At 47.4% G+C, this 27596-nt stretch overlaps 1 protein-coding gene across 1 annotated transcript; it reads right to left on the bottom strand.

Moving 5' to 3' along the window:
- Positions 1 to 1504: 1504 nt before the first annotated feature.
- NRN1 (neuritin 1) lies at positions 1505 to 10075 on the bottom strand. Its single transcript, XM_071736503.1, has 3 exons — positions 9813 to 10075; positions 5568 to 5712; positions 1505 to 2871 (listed from the first exon to the last, which is right to left on the bottom strand). Exons 1-3 carry the CDS (start codon positions 9865 to 9867, stop codon positions 2640 to 2642), a joined length of 432 nt encoding a protein of 143 aa, XP_071592604.1. The 5' UTR covers positions 9868 to 10075; the 3' UTR covers positions 1505 to 2639.
- Between the last annotated feature and the right edge of the window lie 17521 nt (positions 10076 to 27596).

Here is a 27596-nt window from a genome sequence, read left to right as displayed (position 1 = left end):
GGCAAGACGGGGCCCGCGGCGGGAGCACGCCCGGCTGCATCCCGGCGCTGGGGAGATGGATGCCGGCAGCGGGTGGGATTGGCGCCCGAGCATCCCCGGGGGAAAGCGGGCTGTCTGCCGCCGGCGACAAGTCCCCGGTGCCCAGCCGGCGGAGGCAGCAGGCTGCGGAGTCCCTCGCACCCCAGCCAGGGCTGTCTCTCCCCTCTTTCCTCGGAAGCTGGTAATTGTTGCTACAGGGAATCGTAACAGCAGCTCCTGACCTCATGAATATAGAGATGTGCACAGAAAAATCAATTTAGGTCTAGATCCAATGTGGGAAGGGAAAAAAAACCCAAACCATTTAAACAAAGCTCTGCTCTCCAGGGTTTTCCTTTTTTTCTTTTTAGTGGTGGTGGGGGTAGAGTCTAGAGGGAGGGCAATTGGAACCGAAATTGCAAGCAGACCTACAGAAGCGAGGCTGAGCTCTGCAAAGTCGCGTGTCCCTCCCCCCAACACGCGCATAATGTATTTTATCATTAAAAAATCAACATTGCTTCCAGTGCTAAAGGCGCCTGGCTCCAGTTTCTGAGTGCATTCGTTGCTGGGATTCAATCCGTTTGGGAAATGCAGATTGGCTTGCGACCCACTGTTTGATTTATGAACTGTTACACTTGCTATTGCTTACACATTACATCGGGAAGCAGGGAGAGGGGGCGAAGGAGAGAGAGAGAGACCCTGACACCCTACACATTGGCAAAGGAGAGCTATTGCACAGGCTCCTCACCCGAATAATCACCTCAAACCAGTCCGTGGTCCCTACCTCCCCATCACCCACTCAGCCATCCTCCCCCGGTCGCCAGCTGGGTTCTCGCCTTATAAGTAAAAAAGGACGTGTTTACTCTTTGATGTGTATTGCTTTATAAAGGCATCAGGCGCTTATAAATAGCCGAGGTTAGAGCAGCTTCTGCTACGAAATCAATACCCTTTCCCCCCCCACCTTCCCCTTGCTCCTTCGGCTGATCTGCCTTATTAATTATGAAAGGACTCCTCTGCGCCCCGGCTCCGGCTCCTCAGCCTCCTCCTTAATGGTGGTTACTGCTCTCCCTCCGCCAGGGCTCCGCGCCGTTCCGCACCGCTCCGCTCCCCGATCCCGCCCTCATCCCCCCCCCCCCCCCCGGGACCGCCGCACCCCCGCTGCTCTGCCGGGGTTCCTTCTCCCTTCTCCGGCTCTGGACAGCTGGAAAAAGGGGATGATGTGGTTTTGGCGTTTCGAGAGAAGGAGGGTGGGAGGATTTATAGCATATTTTTAAAGAAAGAATTAGGAAAAAAAAAAAAAAAAAAAAAAAAAAAAGAAGAATGGGGGGGGGGAGGTTGAGACTAACCACTTCAGCCGCCCTGTCCTTGTTTAAACTGAAATAATTGCCATGTTCACCAAGGGATCGGTTCGGGATTTAGCCTGCTTTGCCTTAAAAGCCCTACCCTTTCCAAGACACTCTAGGTATATTTTATAAAAAGGACGACAGTCTCACTTCAAACAATAATTTTTATTTTATACGTCTGTCTATACTTTGTAGCAAATCTTTTTTTGTTATTTTTTTGCTGAATCGACTTTATAATAAACTTTTGTTTAAATTACATTTTTCTTCTCTTTAAAATCAAGGCTCTTTTTTCAAAATCATTTTGCTATTGTTGTTTTGTTTTATTTTGGTTTTGTTTTTTTGTTTTTCTTTAAGTTTACATTTAAGCCCCCTTTTTGTGATCTCTACGGTTGGATATTTAGGTATTTTACTGGTATGTGTAACATCTAAAACAAAGAGGAAGAAAAAATTAAAGGCAGTGAATTCGGAAAGATGCCTTCGAACAGCAAGTAAAGGTAAACTCTCAAAGATTTGCTAGCAGCATTCCTTCACTCCACCAGGCATTTAGCCAAATCTCTTTCTTTCGTTCTTCGCTTCTTTCCTTCCTTTTTTAACTGTTCGTTTCCCTCTCTCTCTCTTGCTCGCTCGCTCTTTTTTTCCACTCGAGGAAAAATGCTCTTTTAAATTTTTTTAATTTTTTTCTTTTTTTTTTTTTTTTTTCTTTTTTTTTTTTCTTTTTTTTTTTTTTTTTTGCAGTGGAATGACCAAAAAACAAGCGACTGTGGAGGAAAGATGAGAGATTGTGAATTATTCACCATATGCTTCACTCGTGGACATCTACCTTGGATTCATCGCCAGTGCCTTTTTTTGCCTGCGATTTTGTTCTCGCCTCGCCCTTGCCACATTTTTAAGGAGCCCGTGGCTCGCCGGGAGATATCCCGACCGATTACAACCTTAGCATTAGGTGGCCCAGAGCCGTTCCTGAGATTGCTTTTGCACAACGAGGGCTCGAGTTTCTACTTTTATTTTTTTCTATTTTTGATTCGAAGCGATAGTAAAGCTGAGGTCCGATTTGGGCTGCACGCCGCTGCCTGTTTGGTAACATTTGGCAAATAAAACACAAAAAAATAAAGGGAGAACGCTTCCACAGTCCTACATGGGTGTTTCACCATCATCAGCCACCACCACCACCATCATCATCATCAACCACAGAAAAGCACAACGTCCCCAAAGCAACGGATGGACACTTCCTCTATAGATCCAGCACATGGAGAGGGTGTAGGTGTGAGTGTGCTCGCCCCCCTAGAAAGGCAGCCAGGTCACTAGGGCAGCCCACAGAGCCGCCAGGAGCAGGGGCAAGGCCGGCGGGAGAAGGGACGGTGCCGCTCCGCTGCCGCCTCCGCACAGTTCAAACAAGCTGCCTTGGAAATCGAGGTTTTTGGATTCCCGTCTCAGTTTCTCCCAGAGGTCTGTCGCTCCTTCCTGGCAATCGGTGAGCGCTGTGAGGGTGCAGGCGTGGAAATCATCCCAGTACCTGCAGGGAGGGGAGAGGAGCCGGCATCAAAACAGGCACGTATCCACCTTCCCGGGGGACTGGGGAGAGCCGCCCCCTCGGGCCCGCCGCCCCCGACGGCTGAGCTAAGCGCGGCCATGCCTTAAAGAGGGGCTGGCGCCCGGTGGGGAGGAGCCACTGCCTCCCTCGCCCTAAAACCCGGTCCCTGCCCCTTCCCCTAGACATTGTTTCCTCGCCCGCCTCGTCTTCCCCGGGCTGCCCCACGACCCACCCCTTGTTCACCCTTTGCTCTGGGCACCGGCTCCCCTGCCAACTCCCTAGGGGGGGTTTGCCTTTTGTTGTGGTTTTGGGAGCCCTCCCTCCCCAACTCCGCCTTCGGGATAGTGCAAAATTTGTTTTGCTAGGTCTCTGACGGAGGGAGGTTTTGCCTGATGGGGGGAGAGGGCATGCACCCCTCGGCTGGCAGGCGAAAGCCTAGGAGCCCATGGGCTCGCCCCCAAGGGTTTCCGTCACCGATGGGAACGGGAAGATGAGGATGGGAAAGGCCTCGCTTTTCCCAGGAGGGAGAGGGTATCCTGTAGGGTCCCGGTGCAGTCAGAACCCCTCGGGAGGGGGGATCCTCCCGGGCAGAAACGGCCTCTGACTGCAGGGGCAGGAAGGGAGGAAGAGGAGGAGAATGAGAAGAGAAGGAAGGAGCATTTTCACCTCCTGGGTGCCCCGCAGGAGCGGCGGGAGGGACTCCTCATCCATGGTCAGGGCGCTGTGTGCAGTGCTGGGCTATTATTTTCCCAGGATAATATCCTGCAGTTTCCACACGTTTCCCTTTTTCATTATTCCCTTCTTCACGGGGATTGGACCGGGCTTTACCGCCGGGGCAGGACCCGTCCCACTGCTCTACCTGAGGGGGACGGGAGGACCTTTCCTGTCCGGATTATCGAAAATCACAACGAATCTGCTTTCTGCCTCATGTTTATCCCTATCCTCAAGACAGGCGCTGCAAATCCGAATCTTGATTATATTTCTTTGTAAAATTAGTTCTATAGCCTCTAATTTATGCCCACTCGAATCTGGTTGTAGACTCCCAACGTTTGCTACATTTGTAATAAATAATGAGATACTGAGAAGCCAGAGTCTGAGAGTGTGCCTCTCCTGCAGTATTTCTGCTGTAATTGCATCTCCCAAAGGAAAATTAAATCTTTCTTCATCTTCTTTCAATATTCATTCCAGCACAGGTTGAAAGCAATCGGGTGGTGGGAGGTGGACGGGAAAAGGGTCTTGCTCGGAAAACAGGTACTTTTTACAGGTCAACACCACCAGGGCCAAAGGACATTATATGAGTACGCTGCTGCCCCTTGATACTTATTCCTCATGCAGGACACAAGGTAAACTGCAATCCAGCATTTGTAGCGTTGTGCTAGCCTTAGGTTCTTAGCTCAGAAATCTCTAGGTGGGAAGGGGAGGACTACAGAATCAGCTTTCCTTTCCTTTCCTTTCCTTTCCTTTCCTTTCCTTTCCTTTCCTTTCCTTTCCTTTCCTTTCCTTTCCTTTCCTTTCCTTTCCTTTCCTTTCCTTTCCTTTCCTTTCCTTTCCTTTCCTTTCCTTTCCTTTCCTTTCCTTTCCTTTCCATTCCATTTCGTGTCCTTCGTTTTCTGATTTTCGTGGAGAAAAATAAGGGGCAAAAAGCCTAGTCTAAACTTATTTATATCTAAAGACCTCATCTCGTTTCTAAATATGACTTTACCTATTTTTGTTGGGTTTTGGTTGTTTTTGTTTTTTCTTTTTAGATTGTGTGTTTATTTCTTGGGGTTTTTTGTTTGTTGGTTGGTTTTGGGTTTTGTTTTTTTTTTCTCCGGGGACTTTGTGCTGGGAAACAGCTACGGGGAGACGGAATATTACCCCGTGCAGACGGATATTTTTTTTTTTTTTATGTGTTCTAGATATATGGAAAATGCCCATTACTGTCTTCCAGCCCGGGACGAGAGACTCCGAAGCCAGGACGGGCGAAGGCCAGAGCTGGCGACTCTACAGCCCACGACAGCCGCCCCAATTTTCTCTCCTCTTGGTAAGAGCCTCTGAGATCCTGTGAGCCTTTTGCTGATGGGCGATTAATATTGTGTCTAGGCTAGTTTCTTTTAAAGTACATTTTGCTTTGCGAGGAACCGCCTCCCTAGCACCGGCTGCCCCCGGGCGGGGCGAACTGCCGGCCCCGACCTGACTCTGCCTTAAGCGCCCGGGGGGACCCCGCAGCCTGCCAGTGTGCGTGAGTCCAAGGGCAGCAATAACGAAAGGGATAACAACCCCTGTGCATCTAATGTCAACACGTCAGTGGCAAGGAGGATAAGAGTAACAAATACAAGGGAGAAGCTAAGGAGGGAAAGAAAAGGGGGGGAGAAAAAATAAAAGAAAAAAAAGAGGAAAAAAAGAAAAAAACAAAAAACAACCACGCAGATTCACGGAGAGAAAAACTAAAAAGATATGGTGAAACTCTCTCCAGAATTCCTTTACTGTTCCCTAATCCGGCCTGTCCCCATGGCAGTGCTCTCGGAGGGCCCCTGGAGCAGAGAACCCATCCCTGGCGCATCAAACCCCGCGTTACTTCTGTTGCTTCCCACCGCTATCGAAGTAACCTCACCCCGCTTGCCCAGCCCCGGATGACCCCCTTTATTCCCATTCTCCCCCCTGCCCCCGGAGCCCAGAAGGAGATAGGAGAGACCTACGCGCAGATCGTTTGGAGATTTCTCTTGTCGTCCAGGTCCTGCGGGTAGTTGGCCATGTTATCGCCCAGCCGCAGCAAACAGTTCGAGAAGCCCCTAAAGACCGCATCGCACCGCCCCGCCGCTCTCACCGCCTGCACCAGGTACGCTGGGGGGGGCAGGGGCACAGGTCAGCTCCGCCGGCTCCTTGCCCGCCCCGGCCCCCCGCCCCGCCGCCCCCTCCCCTTCTCCCACCTCTTTCCCCTTGCTAAAGGCGCGCCCCGCCGAGGATGATTTGGGCTGGGAGGAGGGCGGTGGGACCGAGCCAGGGTCACACCAAGCACTCAGAGATGTGCGTCAGGGGCCTTTCTCCCTCCCCCCCCCTTTTTTTTTTTTTGAGGGTCGAGGAGACTGGGTGAAGATGCACTGCCTGCTTCTCCTCCCCGGACTTGCTCCTTTGTTAGAAAATTCCGCTTGAAAGCAAGAAGCAGGCGCGTTTCTCCTTACACATACAGGCGCACAGGCATGCACACAAAACACGGCTACTTATTGCCTGGGTCACTTGGCAAATACCGTGCAAAATGCAGCGGTGAAAAATTAATAATAATATTAAAACAACAACAACAACAACAAAAGTTGAAAGAACTGAAATAAAAAGACTGAAAGAAGAGTCCTCCAAAGCCACTCATGCAGCTGGGAGGGCACCAGCTCCGCGGCAGCCTGGGCTCGGGGTAGAGGGGCGCGAAGGGGCACAGATGAATCCCCTTCCCCTAAACCTGCTGCCTCGGGATCGCGCTGGGAAACCACATTAACCTAGGTTAAATGCGACAGGAACAAACCCAACAACAACTGGGCGCAAAGAGAGAAAGAAAACGAATTACGGCGTAAGGGAGCTGGCTGCCGGGCCAGGCCCCGCCAGGAAACGGGACGGGGGGACATGGTCGCTTCAGGACGCGGCCCGCAGGATGTCACCGCACCAAGGATACCCCCACAGCACCCGCGCTGCAGCCGTACCCCAGCCTGGGGTACCTAGGCACGGGTGTGGGAGGGAGAAAAGGGCTGATCCCTAACAGCTCTGCTACCGGTGGCGGGGGTTGGGGACGCCAATGGTGTCCCTGGGCCCGGGCTCGACCCCGGACAGCGCTGTTGGGATGTCACTGAGATCCACCGGGGGCGGAAGGGGGCTGCTTTCCCTTCCCTTTTGGGGAGCCCCCGTCCGCCCACACCGTTGAGGGGGGGGCTGGTGGGGTGGGGGTTCCCTACCGATTCGTCTCCCCAAGGCATGCTGTGGCATGTATGATTCCTTGCAGGGCACAGATGACACACTAAATGGCTGACTTCTAAAGAGACTGTTTCAACCCAGATCCCGCTCTTGCCTTGCGATTAATCGCTAGCGGGACTTGGAGGCCACTCCCCTACACACACACACACACCAGCACCAGCCGTCACATCAAAAACCCAACAGGCTACAGACATTGGCTACGGCAGGGAAAAAAAAAAAAAAAAAAAAGAAACAAAACAAAAACAAAACAAAAAAACCCCAGGCAAACAAATAGAGAAGAGGAACATCCCGAGGGTAAAACCATGTCTTATAAAACCCGTGTCATCCCGCTCCGGCAGTTACAGAGGGGAAGGGGAGGGGAAGTTGCAGCGAATTTATCAAAAAACTTGACCGGCTGCACTGAAAATACGGGGTCCGATGAGAAGCCCGGCTGCGGGTCGGGTGGTAGAGGGTCAGATTTGGGACAAGTGGGGCTCCAAGCATCCCTCTCCGAGGAGCGGCCTGGTCCTGTGTGCTCCCTCCACACAGGATATCCCCGATCAAAGGACCACCAAAAAAAAAAAAAAAGAAAAAAAAAGAAAAAAAAAGAAAAAAAATTAAAAGCAAAAGGGAACAAATGAAGGTCCTGCCCGGTAAAACGACAGTGGGTTTTCTCTTGAAGTAGGTCACTTGCTCTTTACCGTAGCCCCGACCTCCCCCACACACTCCCTGTCCTTCAAAGACACGGGTGTGCAGCAATTTGCAATGCAGCAGGACCGCAGGAGCCATCCATAACGGAGAGTGACCCCCTCCCGAAACGCGGTCCCCGTCCCCTCAGCCCGCCTGCTCTCTGGATGTTTCCGGCCCACTCCTCCTGTCACTGGGCTCCTTCCGCGGAGACTCAGTCCCCGCGCCCTACCCCACCGGCACCTCCCAAAATGTCAGGGATTTCGAACAGCTCCAATCCCCTCTGCCCAAATAACTAAATAACTAAGCAAGCAAATAAATAATTGGGTTTTTTGCTTTTCTTTTTTTTTTTTAGCCCCGGTGCATAGATATTTTGGGGACGAACAATACATCCATTTCACACGAGCCATCACAGGAGACAGGGCAAACGCAAATGTCCCTTTGCAAAGCCCACGCTGACAACCACAAGCTGATTTCGGGGGAGCTGGGAAGGGGGGGGAGGAGGGGGAGGGTTACCCGAAATACCGAAGGAGGAGAAAAGCCCTTCACCAACATCAAAGCCGTCCTCTCCCACGGCACCACCGCAAAGCGACCGCACTGCCACAGTCTCCGCGGTGTGCAGCAATATTTGAGGGGAACTTTCCAAATGACTGCCCATGCCCACGCTAGCCCGGGAACGGCGATTCCCGGAGACTCTAGCTTCCTTTTGAAATTTCTCCGTGAAAAAAAAAAAAAAAAAAAAAAAAAAAAAGTCCTCTCTCAGTTGAATAAGACAAACACAAATGAGAGAAAATAACTTGTCCAAATGAACGAAAAAACGAAAAATAATGCAAGGACTTAAATTAAGTATAACATCCAAATAGTGTCTTCCCCTTTCTCACAACACAGAAAATGGCCTTCTGAATAGTTCGGCATCAGTTAAAATGGAATGATAATACAAATGGAGGGGTTTGCATCGCATATACACATTTTTCAGAGATCAATATTTCATTGCAATTTTTCTTACATTTTTCTTTTATCGATGAGCTATTTTGTCTCTTTCTTTCCTCCCTTTCTCGTCCCCCTCCCCCTTCCTCTTCTCTCTCTTTTTTTTTTTTTTTTTTTTTTCTTTTGGTACACACAAAATACTGCAGAGATTGCCTGGAGAGGAGGGTGACCGAGAGAAAGGATCTCTAAAGAGCAATGTTAATTTTTTTTTTTTTTTTTTTTAATTGTAGCAGAATTCCTTTACAGGCAAATATTTTCAAAGGTCTCTTCACACCTGCCAATCTGGATAAGAAAAGACTCGCTTTAATCTCTATTTCCTTGAAGCCCAGTTTTGAATGATGCTCGGAAACATACATATTCAATATACAATCTTTAAAATTTTCCTGTACAGGACCAAAGTGGTCGTTAACTTGGAGACTGTTTAATGTGTAACTAAAAAAAAAAAAAAAAAAAAAAAAAAGATGAATAAAATGAACCTGAGAGCAAACCAACCTACGGAACCAATGAAACTCCCAATATACTAAACAAAACCAGCAATAAGCACACAAAAACACATAGTGGTATGGAGAAAACCTATTCTATTTTAAGTAATTTAATATATATAGAATTTTTTTTACCCGCTCGTTTTTTGACAGCAAGTCTCCGAGTACATAATTAACGATTGGGTGGTGGGACTTCGCTATTTGATATTTTTTCTTCGTTTAATTCCCGGAGTCGGGTAGATTTATATATATATATTTAAATTAACGTTTGGTTTTGTTTGTGTTTTAGGATGGTCTGCAGATGAAAAAGCCTCCAAGTTCCCAAAGGGAGTCATTCACTTGTCCCTCTGCTTTTCAGCGAAAAAAACTTTCCAGCTAGATCTCTCTCAAAAGCTTTTTTGTGCCCGTTCTCTGTCCCTCGGGAGAGGGGGATTTCTGATCTCTGGAGTCTCCAAATTATCGGTGGAAAGGAATGCAGGGGATATCCGAAAAGCAAATACAAATTGCAGCCGTTCGTGGGGACGGAGAGAGCAGAGGGGACAAGGAGTGAAATAAGAAGGGAGGGAAATAAAAGTGATGAATGAGCATGCACTGTTTTAGGAAAACGAACAACAAAAGTGATTCAAGAGGAACGAGGCATCGGCTCCCTTTCCTGTAGACCCCCCCTGCCTTGACAGCGTGAAGAACCGCGAAGGTATCACCGGGAAGGAGGCAGAGGTAGCGGGGAGAAGGGGTCCCTCCGCCGCCCCAAACCGCGTCCGTCAGCGCAGGTTATTCCGACATTCCGCTTCTGCATGCATCAGCCGGGCTTTGGTGCACACAACTTGATACCGAATTTGGCAGTCCACTTACCTATCTGTACAGCAAGGATCAGAGAAATATATCTGCCGTTCAACTTAAGTCCCATCCTACATTTAGTAAAACCATTTGCGGATGCAGATCTTTAAATAGTTACTTGGGAGAACGTGGGGGAAAGCTGAAAAATAGGCATTGCCAACAAGTTCCGAGCAGCGGAAGACTTTGCAGACAAGGGGGTGAGACAAGAAGAGAAGGAGAGAAAGAGGGAGGCAGGGGGAGAGGGCGAGGAGGACTAGCTGGGAATGGTTCGCTCCATTAGGAGGGGGCGGAGGAAGTACAGCCTCACGCCCACCACAGGCCCTGACGTGGGGGGGATGACACGGACTGGGGTTTTTTTCCCTTTTTTTTTCATTTTTTATATTTTTTTCTTTTTTATAATGTGCACCTTGGAAGAGAAACGCCATTTATAGACATCACAGCCTGGATTTATCCGCTCCCCCTGTGTCCCCCCGCCCCATTAATGGATGAAAATCTCTCCCCCCCCCCCCCGTCTCCCTTCTGCGCTCCTCCTGCCCCGTGTGACGGCGCGGGGGGGCGGCAGCCAGGACCGTCCCTCCGGAGTGGAAGGGATGCGGGGGCGAGGGGGGACGCGCACACACGCACACACACACACAGACACACACAGACACACACACAGACACGCACACAGACACGCAGACGGAGGAGCCGCCCCCCCGGGGGTGGGGATAGCACGGCAGGAACCCCCCCCCGCCCCCGGGCCGCCCCGTCGGGGCTGGCCGGCCCGGCCCCCGCGCTGCGGAGAGGGGAGGAGGAAAGGGAGGTGCGGGGGTCCCCTCCCCCTGCCCGCCCCTCCCCCACCATGACGTCACCCCCAGGCGGTGGTGCCGGGGGGAGCGGGGGGAGCCGGTCTCTCCCGGCACTGCTGCCTATGCTCCATCCCGGTGGCAGCACCTCGCGTGTGGGAGAGCGAGGGGTGGGTTAGGAAAAGGGGGTCACTCTTGGGATGGGCCTGGGAAGCTGCAGTGGGGCAGGCCCGGGAACGGGGGCTACCGCGCCCATCCTCTGGGGACGAGCCACAGCTGTGGCAGGGATAGGTGGCAGGGATGGGTGGTGAGGATGGCGCCGGCCGAGTGTACGTGGAGCCCTGCCCGGGACAGGGCTTGGTATGTGGTGGTCCTGCAGCCAGGGACTCTCCCAGGATCCTCCTCAGGGCCATCCCCGCGGGACAGAAGCGCGGGAGGAACCTAAAGGTGCCGGCATTCGCTTCTCCCGGTGCGAAGTAACGATCAATCAAGTCCCCATACTACAGCCTTACCCCTGGACTCTTCCACTGCAAAGTTAATATCCTCAGCTCAGCCCTGACCTTCACCAGCCATTTGTGGGATCTCCAGGAGCCAAAGAGGGATTGGCTCCTCCTGGCCTCAGGTTCCCCCCTGAATCGCAATCCCACCGTGATGCAGTGCTGCATCAAACTGCATCAGCTGGGCTACTAGTTGGTCTCTCCCTTTTACAAACCATTGGCGACAATCCTTAGACCTCAATGACAGGTACAACAGCTCCCCACAATCTCCACGGGTTGCAGAGGCCTGGGGCCCAAGAGGCGAGGACAGGATTGGCACAGAGTTAGAGGAATCAGTGCAATAGGAAGACAGCAAACTAAGATGAAAAGTTACCTTGAAGAGAGCTTCATTCATGAAATACTGCTGTTGAACACCACTGCCTTTCTAGGTCTACATAATGTGTGTAGGGGCAACCGCACAGGCATCCTCTTCAAGTTGTCATAAAGCTCCATCCTGTTTCGTCAAAGCAGAAAAATGTTGAGTAATAAAAAGCAGGAATAATGTTGGGTAATTACACCAACAGTCCGTGGGGCCTGCAGGTGAAATATGCTGGCTTGAAATGCTGGCTTCTCTTCTCTGCACCTTCTCGCTATTATTTTTGTTTCACCTTTTTTCCTACTTACAGAACTTCGCTCTAGACGGAGAGCCAGATTACAGGACAGAGCTGTCTGAAAACTAACCTGATGAATTAAAAAAAAAAAAAAAAAAAAAGTTCATTCAAGCTCCCAGGGCCAGCTCAGCACGTGGGCACACAGTAGTGAGCGCAGTGCACAGCACAGGCAGTGGGTGCTGTGTCCCCTGGCAGCTTGCCCTCCCATTCACTCAGCCATGAAGCTGCAGCCTGGAGCAGAGTTGTCTTTTACACACTCCCAAAGACATTGGTGATCAAGGAGATCAAGGTTAAGCTTCAGACTGTGCATTTCGTTCCCTTTCAAAGGAATGAAATATTTGAGTTTAAGCTGGGGCTAAGGCAAAACACTTTCACCCAGCTCTCTACTGCTGTGGTAATGAGTGCTTTCATAATGCAACAGAGAGAATGAAGTGGATATTAAAATGTGGAGCCCTGTCCTTTTACTGGAAGGAATGGGTTAGGTGGCCTAAAAGATCTTTAAAGTCTCACAGTCAGTGCTTTATCAGCATAAAAAAGGAAGAGGATGAAAGGACAGTGGGTTGAGGTACATGGATACAAACATTCAATCTACCAGCTCTTGGAAGCTCATCCTCTTGGCTTCATTTCGTGTTAAGGACAAGGCACCCTTGCAGGAGTACCAGGCTGTGGAGGCTGCAGTTAGAGGAATTTCAGGTTTCACTCCTCTGCTCTGTTGATAACTGTATTGTTTTATTTATACATTTACAAGTTGTACAGTTTTGTCTGGTAATTCTTTTTCTGAGTGCAGATAAGCTTCAGGTTAAAGGTTGGGCTGGCTCCAAGAGGCTTGTGTTGAACACGATTTTGACATTACACTATGTAAATCTGCTTTGGAATGAACTGCAGGGAAGTTTCCAATGTATAGTCCAGGAAAAGCTTAATATCTAGCTTCTGGTATGTCCATAACTCCTGAAATGACTGGACCCTCTGGCAATTTGTCCACAAATCTCATAAGAATAGGCATTTCTGTGGGCTTTCTGTCCAAACAACAGCAAAAAGCTAACAGCCAGAGGCATCAATTACAGAGACCAAAGGGGCCTGGCCAAATTCCTCTAAATGTTCTTGACTGTTGGAGCAGCCCAGGCTCTGTCTGAAATTCAAGCCTGGCTCCAGCCTTACCACCTTCCCTGGCCCAGGAAGGGGCCCGTCAAGCTATAGATTCTGAACAAAAGCCAGCGGTTTCAGACCATCTCAAATAGCAGCACTCTCAGCTCTGCTGGGAGCCAGGGAGGAGGATAAAGTGGGGACAGTTGTTTATCAAACTATCCTTTTTTTCAATTGTTGGTTTTTTGTTTGTTTGTTTTGTTTCTTTTTTTTCCCCCCAAGATGGTATTAGAAGGGGCTTGATTATCAGCCTGTCTCTAAGAAACACCCTTGTATGTTTTAGCAGAGGCTCTCCTGATGGTGTCTTGCTCAGTCCTTGTTAGGAAAATCTTGCTCGTCAGCACGATGTTGCCCCTGTTTTTAAGAAAAAAAAAAAAAAAAAAGTGTTCTGTCCCGGTGCCAGCCTCACGAGGGCTGTCAGCCCCTAAGAGGAGGCTTGGCGGCGGTGTCACCCCTCGGGTGAGTGCGATCGCTGCTGTGGCGCTCGGAGGCAGACGGACAGAGCCCACGACTCCTGGCCAGATATAGCTCCGCCTGAGCTGGCAGCGGAGAGAGCGGCGTGGGCTGCAGCAAGCGCGGCGTGGGCTGCACCGTGTGCCGGAGCGGCTGGGGAAGTGTTCGGGTGGGCAGCCCTGAGCTCTGAGCGAACAGCAGCGTGCCGGGCAGCTGATAGAAAGTGAGCTCAGCTCTATCCGAAACCATCTACCACAAGGGGTACCCACCGCGTTTTGGGATGTGTTTCTCTCTCAGCTTTCGGCTGACTATCATGGCTGAACCTCGAAAGAGGCAGCCGGCTCGGGGTGGCAGGGACAGCTGCTTTCCGTGGCAAAGCTGGTTGCATCTGTGCATTTTTCTTTCCCCTTCATCCTTTCTTTTTTTTTTTTTTTTTTTTTTTTTTTTTTTTTTTTTTTTTATCTCTTCAATCAGTCCACACCTAGGTCTTCTCAGTTCACAGTTGCAAGCTAGTAATAGGGATAAAAAAATGAATCTTTGGTGCCGTCAGGCAGAGAGTGCTTTATTCTTGGGTTGGAGGGGAGGATCCAGTGATCACGGTGATATTTTAGAAGCCCCTCCTATAGGTGTGTGAGAAACATACTCACTCTTAGCTCATCCTGCAATAACGTTGCCTCTACCAGGATGTGACTGCTTGCTTTTACTGTCCCTCACAATCAGCCCGAGATCAGACTTAGTAAAGCCGGGATGAAACAGGAGCCAGAGACCTGTGTCTCTCTACCCTCCTGTCTCACAGGTCCCCTGAGAAGGGGGGGACAAACTGACAGCTTTACTGACAGTCCCTCAGAAGTGGCTGTCCTTGCTTGTGCTGTGCCTCCCAGCCCACAGCTGCTGCTCTCCCTAGAGGAAGGTGACCAGCCAGAAAAATACATGCAAATATCAAACCTAGCTGATAAATTAACAGCTACTCATAGTATGATTCTCCAAGATTTTATTTAAGTAGAAAAATAATGAGAACACGCTGAAAATGTGACAGGTAGGATTAAAGAAATACCTTTCGATAAAGGCCAGACTTCTAAAGCTCTTTAGGTGGCCTTTTTAATTAGACATCTGGCTTCATTAGTGGCTGGATGTGTCTGACTTTAGCTAAGCAGAAAAGTTTAAGTTATGCACCCAAGACCAAAATTTGACCCATATCTGCCTCGAAATTAGCACTAAAATAGTACAGCTTGTTGACCATGAAAATCACAGTCATTTTTTGTCTGTGAAAATATATTTCTGAAAATATAAACTGTTGCTGTGGTTCTAAATATAAAATGAGGGGAGAAAAAAGTATACAGCTGAGTGGATGTAAAAGGGATGTTATTGCTCAATACCGAATCTTTAAAAAATGAAAAATAGTGGGTAAGGTGTTTGTAACCTATGTGACACAGAAAACAATGTGCTGATATAAACTTAGAATAATGCAATATTCAGACTCAGCTTCTGAAGTTTTTAAATGGAAAAATCAAACTTCACTAGTTTCTTTGAAAAGTTCAGTCTCTATATTCGTTCATCAGTAATTTTCTCTTTTAAAAAGCAGTCTTAAAAAAAAATATCTCACTTGGCCATGATTAGCTTGTGCCAGCCAATCCAGTAAGGAAAGTGTTATCTGTTACAGAAACAGTAGTGTTTGCATTTAACTGTGTTTCTCAGAGATATATTTATAGAAGGGTGCATTCAAAAACCTGCATCTTATTAGCATGACCCCTTTATATCAGATTATGGCTCTGGCATTGCTGCTGAGCCCAGGCAAGCTGAAGGGAGGTAAGCAAGCCTGCACTGCTCTAGCCAGATGGAGTTCACACCCACTACAATTATGTTTGCAACACATGATTTGCTTAAGGTGCCTGTGGATGTTTCAAAGAGTAGGATGGTTTCAGTAAACCAGTCTCAGAAGAAAGTGTCAATCCTCAGCATCTTTACCACTGAAATTTTCCTCCAAGGAACATAAACCTAAAGCACTTCTCATCAGAAGCTGGTGGGAAGTATATAGACCTGGAGAATGACTGTGAAAAGGCTGCTACCAGTGGATTTCTTGGCATTTTGTCTTGGAACACAGAAACATAGAACAGCCCAGGCTGGAAGGGACCTCCAGAGATCATCTAGTCCAACTCTTCTTAGAAAAGGGAGCTTAGGTGGTATTACCTGTGACCCTGTCTGGTTGTGTCTTGGAACTCTCCAGTGCTGTGGACTCCACCACAGTTCTGGAGAGGTTGTTCTGATGATTGCTTCGCTATGGCAAAATCCACAGTGTGTAAGAAAGTGGAAGGTTTGTGATGAACTCTGTGTATCATTCCTGATGTGTTGATCTCTGTCTGACATCTTTAATAGGCATTTTGGTCTAGATACCAGTTATCCTGAGTTCATGAAAACAACCCTGAATGCACGTCCATGGTATGATGATAATTTCAGTTTCTCTGGTTGCGAACGCCAGTAAACAAATTCTGGGTCTTGGTTCAGAACTAAGTTCTGTGTCTGGAAGAACAGCACCATTGCCAGAACAAAAACTGGATGCACAAAACCTTTATGCCCAGAATATAGCAATAACTAGTCCTAAAATCTACTGCCACATGAACATTTCCTGCTTCCACAGACACGGGCACCACTTCTACTGACCACATTGAGATGGAACATTCCTCAGTGGGGTGATATTCTGATTTACGTGTTTCTTCCATTGATTTATGGAGTATCTACTGCCACAGAAGCTATTAACCTTCAGCTACACAAAGACTTCAATAACAGAATTACCATTCTGAGTTTTTGTTGTAACAGTCAATATAATTTGTTCTAATAAATAAATTAATAAATAAATATTAAAAAAACTCAGACATATCAGATTTCATGGGAAATCTGTGTCATGGGAAGACACTACTTCTACATTTCAAATCTTCCTTCATCAGCCTTTAGTCGTGAAAACCAAAGTATCAGGAGAACTTGGGGATTTAGGAAGCAGGAAACTGATATGTTAATTAATTGTGGGCTGGTAAGAACATTGCCAGGACAGATGTTCTGCCAGTCACACGTGCATTGCAAGAAATTCAAGTGAGATCTCACTTTCATAGGAAGGATGAAATTGGGGAAGAAGAAAGTATAAAGAGGTGAAAAGGGCTCTGTGAGAAGGTAAAGTAGGATGAATCCGTACATCAATCTGCAATCAGATTTCCAGAGATGCTGAGGATATGCAACTTCTTCATCCCCCTCCTTCTTCACTATTATCTTTAGAAACATATTTATGACACTGGAAACTGGGAAAGGTCATAGAGGTGTCCTGGGAATCTGAGTAGAAAACTTATTCTTGATGTGAATTGGTATCTGGTTTCACACAGGCCTGACTTGAGCAGAAGTATACATTTATTAAAAGCCACCCTTCTTCAGAACCCCCATTTGGGCCACATTTGTTTTGTGTTAGCTACAGATGGAATATTTAGCTCAAATATCATTGTCATGTGTCAGTTGCCATTCAGGTGACCGCAGCTGGAGAAGTCAAGGGCAGTTCCACAACTGCTATTGATGGGTGCATCAAACAGCTAAAGAGCTGGCATCTTCCTTGAGGACTTCTCTTGCTTATCAGCATGACCTAGCAGTACAACAAAAAAGCTGGGAAGTGATGTGGATAACTGTGGATTAAGATGTTTCGTGCATCACCTATCCATTGCTACCAGCTAAGACACATCCAGGATCTACCACCACTTTTGTGAGCATCAAAGCCCTTTGACTGGCAGCATTAAAGTGTTTTTCTTCTCATATATTTCTTTGTCTCTTCCACCCCTGATCATTCTTGTCTTTGGATTTTGTAGTGACCTGTTTGCTGTGCTAGATCCCAGTAATTTGGACCTGAACCCCAAGGGCCTTGGACAAACTCCCTCCATCCTGGGGACAGGCAGTAACCATTAAAGGCAGCCCAGAGTAGCAGGCTGCTGTAGTTTGTCTGTCCTGTCACTAGAGTGAGACATGGCCACAAGCATCCTGGGCTGCTCTGTTGGGAGGTGCTAAGCAGGAATGTGGGGTGCTGGTGCTGGCACTCAGGGGGCATGGTGCACCATGGCAGACCTTGACATCCTCAGTAGGATGAGCTTTAGCATCAGAAACTCTGCAGGTTAGCCCATTCTACTGCAAAGACATTTCTTTCTTCTTCTTTTTTTTTTTTTTTTTTTTTTTTTTTTTTTAATAATTGCCATAGAAGAGCTGAAGTGGCTGACGGGTGGGAGGGACCCTAAAAATCCTTTGTTATGACCTCTTGATAGCTGTGACTGCTACCCCTGATTCCTGGGCTCATGGGTGACTGATCTGGTCTGTAGTCCATCTGAGTTTGCCAGCATCTTTCTATTGACTTCCAAAAGACTTTGACTCAGACCATCTCACTGCTTAGTCTGAGCAAGACCAAGCAGCAACATATGCATTCCAGATATTTCTCAGCAAGGCAGCAAGGAGAGAGAACTTCTTACTGAAGGATGAAAAAACAGAGGTAGTTCTGACATCTAAATAAAATGACTCATTGAGGAAACTGCTTTTTCTCCCCTTTTGTGACATGCTCACCTGAAGACCCATCATTTATGACAAAGTATTACAGATGGTCCCATAAGGATGCTTTTTTTTTTCTCCCATTTCTTTTTTCTCTGAGCAAAGTGTGATGCCCTGCCAGTGAGTGGCTTGTGCAGGTCCAGATGGAGAAAGCAAGCTGCTAAAAGGTAGTGATTGCAGCACTGATCTCTTGCAGGCTCTGCAGTGTGAGGAGGTGGTTCTGAATCACAATGAACTTAATTGAACAAGAAATGGCATTGATTTTTCCTTTTCAGCCCTCCCTATCACTCACAGCAACACTGCACTGAATCCTCTGCCCATGTCAAGTAGCAGAACTGCACAGTGCAGTAGAATGGAGATTTTTAATTTTTTGTCCTATAATTAGCATGTCTTTATTTTTAAATAGGGTAAAAACCAAAGCTCTCTAGACTTTGAAATGTCATCAGGGAAAAGTATTGCCTGTGCAGTAAGAGTTGCAGGAGCAAAAGGAAGGAGGTTATGTGAGAAACCATGGCTTACGTTATACTCCTCTGGCCAAGAAATAACATTGGTGTGAGTTTGTCTGATTGTTGAAAGAGCTAGAACAACACAACTGCCAAGCTGCTGAAGGTGTCTTAAAAGAACATTTTATTTATTTATTTTTTAAACTTAGATAGATAAAGGTGCATTAGCTGCCTGCAATCTGCAGGGAAACACAGAAGAAAAGCATTCCAAACTCCAGTTACTGAATCATTGCTATTTTTTGCCCTGTTGGGCAGGCATGTTAACACATAATTACAGATTTCAACAGCTAACAATTTCCTATACAACTTGTTAAATATATCAGTGAATATACCTGTGTGTTTACTCTTATTTAGAACTGATGAGGAGTGTTTGCAGTTCCCAGAGCCTCTCTCCCTACTTCCCCAGACATTGAAAGAATAAATTATAAAGGTATGTGGGAAATTGTCTAGCAAATTCATGCTAGCAGTCTTAGTCAGTGCCCAGATCCTAACTCCAGCATCATGATCGAGTTCCCTGCAATGCACAGATTGTTTTGTTCTTGAGGGGAATTTTTCAGCTTAGATTGCCAGGCTGAGCAGGGGAGGGAAACATGGCTAAGAGAAATTTAGGTGCATGGTACTACCTAGAGCAGTGCATGCCATACATCACGATGAGATCAACTTCTACCTTTAATAAACATCATCCAGTCCAGAAAGCCAACTGAATCTTGGGCTGCATCAAAAGATGCTATCAGCAGGTCAAGGGAGGTGATTCTCCCCCTCTACTCCACTTCTGAGACCCCACCTGGAGTATGATGTCCAGTTCTGGAGCGCCCAACATCAGGGAGATGCTGGAGTGAACCCAGAAAAGGGCCAAGAAAATGATCAGAAGTTTGGAACACCTGAGCTGTGAAGACAGGCTGAGAGAGTTGGGGTTGGTCAACCTGGGGAAGAGAACACTCGAGAGACTTTATGGCAGCTTCCCAATACTTGAAGGCGTTTACAGGAAAGCTGTGAAGGGACTTTTTACAAGGGCATGTAGTGACAGGACAAGGGGTAATGACTTTAAACTGGAAGAAGGTAAATTTTGTTTAGATGTTGGAAAAAATTTCTTTGCTATGAGGGTGGTGACACAATGATGCAGGCTGCCCAGGGAGGCTTTGGATGCCTCCTCCCTAGCAATGTTCAAGGCTCCTTGCTGGGAGCTGCCAGGTCTCTCTGGAAGACAACACTTGAAGCACTCAGTGCACTCAGTGTACTCAGCAGTACTTGCAGCCCAGAAAACTAACCATATCTTTGGCTGCATGGCCAGCAGGTCAGGAAAGTGATTCTCACCCTCTACTCTGCTCTTGTGAGACCCCACCCAGAGCACTGCATCCAGTTCTGGAGCCCATATTCCAAGAAGGACATGGATGTGCTGGAGCATGTCCAGAGAAGGGCCATGAGGATGATCAGAGGGCTGGAGCACCTCTCCTGTGAAGACAGACTGAGGGAGTTGGCGTTGTTCAGTCTGGAGAGGAGAAGGCTCCAAGGAGTCCTTATTGTAGCCTTCCAGTGTCTGAAGGGGTCCTATAAGAAAGTTGTTGAGGGACATTTTAGGATGTCAGGCAGTGATAGGACATGAGGGGATGATTTCAAATTAGAGAAGGGCAGATTTAGATTATATATTACAAAGCAGTTCTTTGCCATGAGTGTTGAAATACTGGAACAGGTTGCCCAGAGAGGTGGGCAATCCCTGGAAGTTTTTAAGGCCAGGCTGGAGGGGGCTCTGAGCAACCTGATCCAGTGGGAGTTGTCCCTGCCCATGGCAGGGGGGTTGGAACCAGATGATCTTAAAGGTTTCTTCCACCCCTGAAAATTCTATGATTTTAACACAGTCATTGCAGCCCCACCTTGCTGTTGATCCTGCGTGCCAAAACAGCATTTTGGGGCTGTGATGAGCTCTAATGCTGGGGCTGATCTCAAGATCTGGCTGCTGCAGAGTCAGCGCAACGCGTTTCTCTCGCCTGCCACTTGCTATTCTCATTGCTTTTTGAGGAGCGATTAAGTGGACAGGGAGCTTGTATCGGGTTTCATGGAAGTCCTGTCAGTGACTTTAATAAGAGCAGTGTCAGACTCTTCTAGAATCGATATAATTCATGAAGGCTGTACGAGACCTAAAGCAGCGTGTTGTGTTGCAATATGATACATATAACAAAGTTACTGGCATTCTGTCTAATGGGGAAAAATGCATCCAAGAATTGCTCTTACCAAAAGCAGGGGCTGAGCTGGGTGGACTGATAAACAAAACTCAAGCAAATGGCCATATTTTGGGCTAGCATGTCTGTCACCTGCTTGGACAAACCTTTGACACATCTCTCATGCCAGATACCCACACTTTCCAAACTCACATCCAAGCTTGTCAGGGAAAGCCATGGATTTTGCCTCTGCCAAGTCTGCACCAGAATGAAGAGAAGCTGGTTTTGATAATGCAAGGGAACGTAATATTTCTGCACTTCTGATAAAGGGAAGCCTCCAAGCAACTTGAGTAGGCTGAAGAAGCGAGCCAAAACTAGAAGCATCCAGACAATACTCAGAAATGACACCAATGTCATTTGAACTGGGTGGGACTGGGATCCTGCCTGTGAAAACAAAAGCAGAGCCATTTGCCACAGCTCATAACAAGCAGATGTGACTTGGTGTTATCTTTTGCCAGCAAGACCTTCAGGCCAGCCACTAAAGACTATTTGCAGACCATCCAGCCCAGTCCCACAGCTGATGACCTTGTGCCCCAATGATGAAGGTACTGAGAGACTGGAAGTTGGATGTGAATACCTGGGAATGTCTTGCATCAGTCAGCACCGAGTCCATTAGAGGACAGATCCACATCACGCATCTCAAAAATGAGACAGCTGCTCACCTACTACAGCTGCATTGGTTTTGGATTCTGCCCTTCATCAAAAGAAGGTCTCAAAACAGTGCAAAAGTGCCAGGAAAACCAGAAGGAGTCGAGCTGTCTGATGGTCTTCAAATACAGCACAGTGAGACTATGAGATATAGAGCTTAAAACCCAAAATATTTCATACATTAAGAAACTTCCAGTAATTCCACCGTGAAGACTATGCCTATCTTTACATACTAAGTGTCATTTTTCTGACTTTATTTAAAAAAAAAATAAAAGTTCCCCTTTCAATTTCTCGATTATTTTCTGTAGCCAGAGAGGATTTTTCTGTGTGTGAAGTCTGAGGTTAATCTGACAAGGAATCTTAGAGCTATGAGACTGACAATCGAGACCAGGGTTTCCTGCTGGTACAGGATTTGCTATTTTTACTATATTTTTTTTTTTAATTTTGCTTTAATGTATCTTGTCTTGAAACTCAAGATGTAGAAGCCCCTAATGTGGTTATTTAGCCTTCTTCCCTGAAAAATTATTCCTCTATAATTATTTTAACAAGGACACGGTCTAATTCAGTGAATTCCATAGTGTAATTGTTTTAACACATCTCTCTGCTTTTAATCTGCTCTATGTCAGCAATAGTCTCTTATTTAAACAAAAAGTCTCCCTACCTGCTAAGGTGCTGTGCCTTTACAAGCTAAACAGACTGGGAAGTAATCTTCTGTCTGGACTAGAATTTTTGTGAGTGAAAACTTTAGGCAAATTATGGAAAGATGGGCAAGCAGGTAAAAACTCCCTGGAAGGCCCAGATGTGTTTCTTTGTATTATTACTTCTGTACTTCATTGCTAGTTGAGCAGGTTTCCAGAAGTGTTTATATGGTTGCTGTTGTTAGATGTGGTGGTACAGGTAGCCTTGGTGGTAACTGTGTGCCCAGTTAAAGGTCTCCCCATGCCCAGACTGTGTCAGAACAGGGAGATGCTGGGGTTTACAGTGCTGCTGGTGGTGGCAGGATGCCAGCCAGCATGGGCTGCTGGGGATGTTATCACCAGGGTGTTGTGATGTTCTGTCACGGTTTAAAAGTTTAGGTGGAAAAAAACCCCAAATTTTTAATAACAGAATTATTCTCGATTAATAATCCTCTGCTCCTCCCCCAAGGGAAGATAAAAGGGGAATAAATGCTTGAAGTCGGAAATTTAAAAAACTGTAAACAGACTTACTAGCACAGTGGAAAGGCAATAACATAAGGGATAGAGAACAAAAATAGAAGTATATACAAATATATATATATACAACCCAATCTTGATGTTGGCAGGGATGGGTGCCTGATGGCCCTTGCAGCAGGACTGACTCAGGAGGGGGCTCCATGGGTCTTGCCAGGACTCCATGGAATTGGATTCTGGAGAGCAGGTGGTGAACTGGGGGTAAAGGAGTGCAGGGGAACAGCAGTGAAGGAAGGAGCAGGCAAAAAAGAGAGCGGAGGGGCTGCTGGTCTGCCTGAGCTTTATAGAGTATGGGCAGGGAATGGGAGGGAATAGACCCCTCTGTGTTCCACCCCTCTCAGAGCCTGAAAGCCCTCCTGCTTTAGTTCCTCATATGGCACATTCTATGTCAGAAAGAGCCAGACCCCCTCATGAAGAGAACACAGAAGAAATGTCTTTCAGTATTAGGGCCAGTTCACTGTAATATCTGGATGAGGGGATCGAATGCACCCTCAGTAAGTTTGCAGATGACACCATGCTGGGTTGGTGGGTTGACCTGTCTGAGGGTAAGAAGGTTCTACAGAGGGACCTGGACAGTCTGGATCTATGGGATGAGGTCTGTTGTATGAGATTAAACAAAGCCAAGTGCCAAGTCCTGCCTCTTGGTCACAACAACCCCAGGCAATGCTACGGGCTTGGGGGAGAGTGTCTGGAAAGCTGTCCAGAGGAAAAGGACCTGGGGGTGCTGGTCAACAGCAGCTGAATATGAGCCAGAATGGTGCCCAGGTGGCCAAGAAGGCCAATGGGACTTGGAAGTGGACCAGGAGGTGATTGTGCCCTTGTACTTGGCACTGATGGGGCTGCACCTCAAGTGCTGTGTTCAGTTCTGGGCCCCTCACTGCAAGAAGGACATTGAGGTGCTGGAGCATGTCCAAGGGCAACCAAGCTGGTGAAGGGTCTGGAGCACAAATATTATGAGGAGTGTCTGAGGGAGCTGGGGTTGTTTAGCCTGGAGAAAAGGAGGCTGAGGGGAGACCTTATTGCTCTCTACAAATACCTGAAAGGTGATTGTAGTGAGCTGGGATTGGTCTCTTCTCCCAAGTAACAAGCGATAGAACAAAAGCAAATGGCCTCAGGTTGTTCCAGGGGAGGTTTAGTTTGGATATTAGGAAAAATTTCTTCACCAGATGGGTTGTCAGGCACTGGAACAAGGTTTCCAGGGAAGTAGTGGGGTCAGCATCCCTGGACATATTGAAAAAACATGTAGATATGGTTCTTATGGATGTGATTTAGTGGTGGATTTGGCAATACACTGGCTTAATGGTTGCACTTGATGATCTTAAAGGTCTTTTCCAGCCAAAATGATTCTATGATTGTCTCCTGTCAGTGGATGACTAAGGAAAACTCTCTCTCCCCTCAAATCTGTAGATCAAATCTCCCCTCAAATCTCTCTCTCCCCTCTGTATCATGAGATATGTCTTGGTGTTTCTGGGACACAGAATAGAACGGGAGTTGACTGTTGCGTGGGAAGAGTCTCGCCGTGGGAGTCAGTCGAGCTAGGGCTGGCTCGGGCGGTATCAGGAGCTAACTTTGATCCGTCCGGCTCTGGAATTCTTCCCGGAAACCACCCCTACTGAACCCGGGCATGCGTGCCTGGGCTAGCCCCAGGTGGGCACAGGCAGGGGGGGCACTGTCCGGGCACTTGCTGCCTACATTTCCCCCCCTTTTTTTTTTTTTTTTTTTTTTTTTTTTTTTTTTTTTATGGGGGAAAAGATGACAAATACGCGAAGATCTTAGCTGCGTGGTGCCTCGTTGTTCAGAGCCGGTGGTACTGGTCTGCAGGGAGAGGTTGGTGAAGGCGACGAAGCCGCAGAAGCTGAGGGTTAAAGGCATCATCTGCGAAGCCTGCAGGCTCCTGGAGGTGATCAACAGGATGATGGAGCTGGGCTTTTCCCAGCAGTGTATGGCAGGAGGACCAGAGACAAGGAGCAGGAGTAGAAACATAAAGAGCTTGGGGTTAAGGATTCCCTCGTACAGCCACTTTAGTTTAGGGGCTGCTTTTATCTTCGCAGCCTTCCGTGGGGCCGGGGGCAGCATCGGGGGTTGCTCTCCGCGGAAGCTGGGGGTGCCGCCAGCCGCGGTTTCCGCCCCATCATTTTCCGGTGTTTCGACTTCCTCCAGGGGTGGTGCCGACGGAGTTGCGCTCGGCGCTGTCCCAGGCTCCCCCCCCTCGGAGGGCGGCGCCGGTGGGGCTGCGCTCGGCGCTGTCCCAGGCTCCTCCCCTTCGAAGGGGGGTGCCGAGGGGGTTACTGTGGGCATTTCCTTCAGGGGAAATACCTCGGTTTTTCGTAATGGAGCCGCGGCGGTGGCCATTGCCACTTCTACTTCGGCTTTCAAGCAAGCTAATAGATTGCAAACGGTTCGCCAGGTGTTGTCCGCACCAACAATGTCGCCGTTGGCCTCCTTATAGTGGAAGCTTGCCAGCAGGTTGTACGTCTCCCCCCACAGGTCCCAGGCCGTTTCGGGACTCGGGTAGCGGAGGTTTTCCTGCGTTTCCGCCTGGGTTGTAATCTGATCGGCAACGGCGGTGCCGGTAGGTTTGCTTACATAGGATTCCATCATCGGTTTTACTGATAACGGTGTTGAAGAGAAGAAAAAGTTTCTCTTACCCGAATTTTTCGGGGTATCGGACGGTCTGTAGAGAAGGGTCACTTTCGGACGAAACGCTCGGGGAGACGGTTTAGACCGAAATTAGTGCTCGCATTCTCCACCAGATGTTGCGTGGGATGAGTCTCGCCGTGGGAGTCAGTCGAGCTAGTGCTGGCTCGGGCGGTATCAGGAGCTAACTTTGATCCGTCCGGCTCTGGAATTCTGCCCGGAAACCACACCTACCGAACCCGGGCATGCGCGCCTGGGCTAGCCCCAGCTGGGCACAGGCGGGGGGGGCACTGTCCGGGCACTTGCTGCCTACAGTTGACCTTCCCTGCTCTTTTGAACAGTCAAATTGATGTGCATGCTGGAGTGCCAAGTTCACAAATAAGATTTAATAATATAATTTATATAATAAATTACATAGTTTACCTAATATTTGTACTTCTAAATAATTTAGTTATAAACTTTATTGATTGCCATACCTTTTGCTAGAAGCCTTTGATGCAGTCACAGTGCTGGACTGGGGATATCTGGGCACTATTAGCACCAGCAGCACCTTATGACTTGTTCTAATCTCAGTGTGGGCCCAGGTGATCACACTCCTAACAACTCTGATGTGAACTTAAGTCTGGCACTGCAAGCATGTTTGGGCTCAAGGGCTGTAACTGATAGGAGGTTTGCAGGTGCTATTCAAGCAGAGAAATCCCTGATAAAAATAAAAATTAAAGAAAAGTGTCTTTCCTTCTTTGTGTTCAGCTGTTGTCTGACCAGCGGCTTCCAAAGGCTACCAACAGGTTATTTTACACAGGTTTTTTTGGAGTTGGACTTTTTCTTCTTTTTGAAGATCAAGGAAAAAGAGAGTTTCTTTAGATTTGTCACTTCTGTGATAAATTGTCACCCAATTGATATATCACAAACTATACCAGTATCGCCAAAGTGCTAAATTACTTTACTTCTCATTGCTTACTCTGACAGGTAGGAAAGAGCTCTATTTCACATTGGTGAGTCTACAACACAGTACAGTGAAGTGGAATATAAATCTGAAGTGCTAACAGATTTCTCAAATCCTAGCCTATTCTCTGCTCACTGGAGACTTCTCCAGCTCTGCAGGTGGATTACATTTCTTGCCCTTACAGGTCCTGGGCTTTAAAAAACAGAACTCTCTGGATATCACCCTGGTTCATTCTGTTACCTGCTTCACCCCAGATTTCATCCTATTAGAAGAATGGTTGATGGAGCTGGTTGTTTTTCTCATGTCATTCAACAGATATCCACTGTAGAAATACATCTTGGCTTTCCTTCAACAGTAAGAATCCACCAAAAGGAAAGAACAATCCCAAAAAGGAAAGAAAAATTTTCTGCTCTATGTTTTGGTTCCCCTCTCCCCTCCAGATATTTAATTTAAAACACTGGGATTTGCTTACTTATGCTCCTTTCTTTCCTGTACTTCTCTTCCAATACTGCATATTCTTCCTTTCCTTTTCCTATTTTCATACTGGTTCTGTTTGCAGATATGTACTTCATCAAAATGCACTTTACAAAGCATTGGCAGTCACAGCTTCTAGCTTTTCACTGGCCACAGTGTACAGCCTGTAGTTTGCATAATGATCCAGGTTGTTTCAGCCACCCCTCTCAAAGATGGAGCTTAAATTCTGCTCTGCTAAACCCAGGGTGACTTTCAGGCCAAGAGACTCCAATCTCACATCAATCATCATAACTTTAAAAAATAAAAATTAAAAAATCGTGACTAAATTTATGAATTATTAGTTGTTTTTAAAGACTTACAGGTTTTTAAGGCACCATCTTCAGCTTCATTCACTGCATTTTCTTCCTTATGGCAGCACCTGCTACCTACCAGAAGTCCCTCCTCTCCTTTCACATGTGTGCTACCTGGACCAGAAAAAAAGGCATCTGCTGCCGTTCACTGGGATCTCTCCATCCTGGATGCCATTTGATTAAAAGCTTCCCTGATAGCTCTTCCAACAGGATCTGTGTTCCTGTTGTAGAAAGGTCAGCAGTTTGAGCAGCAGAACGTTGACTTCATTATAGGAAAGGTCAAACAATTAACGTAATGAGCTTCACAAAGTGTATAAGGCTGAAGATGCTGTAGATACCCAGACTTCCAAGACAGCCGTGTAGCAAAGCCCAGACACAAGTTTCAGAAACTGAAATAAATTCCAATGGTACTTGCCACAAGAGGCAAAAACCCAACCAATCCCCAGCACACCCAAACCAAACACATATTTCCTGTGTATCTTGTTCCAGGTCCTTGACTACTGTGGAGTCCTCCTAGGCACAGAACTATTAGTATTATTAGCTTGAAATTGCATCCTGAGAAAATGACTGAGCTTGGAAGGAGAGAGAACTAGAGAGAAGAATTCCACCAAGGACTCACAGACCTATTGGGGGATATGAAACTGTTCATTATTCTTCAGGTCTGGGGAAAATTAGGCAGAAGAAAAAAAATTATATTCAAATACATTCTGGATATTTCAGACA

Source organism: Heliangelus exortis, chromosome 2 (genome assembly GCF_036169615.1).
Source record: "Heliangelus exortis chromosome 2, bHelExo1.hap1, whole genome shotgun sequence".
In the NCBI taxonomy this organism is placed as follows: Eukaryota; Metazoa; Chordata; class Aves; order Apodiformes; family Trochilidae; genus Heliangelus; species Heliangelus exortis.
Note: the sequence above shows the minus strand (reverse complement) of the source record. Positions and strands in the feature narration are given on the sequence as shown.

Coding starts and splice junctions, on each gene's coding strand:
- NRN1 (XM_071736503.1), bottom strand. CDS start 9,867: ATGGGACTTAAGTTGAACGGCAGATATATTTCTCTGATCCTTGCTGTA. Junction 5,713..9,812: donor GATCCTTGCTGTACAGATAG/GTAAGTGGACTG, acceptor TGCCCCCCCCAG/CGTACCTGGTGCAGGCGGTG. Junction 2,872..5,567: donor AATCTCCAAACGATCTGCGC/GTAGGTCTCTCC, acceptor CCCTCCCTGCAG/GTACTGGGATGATTTCCACG.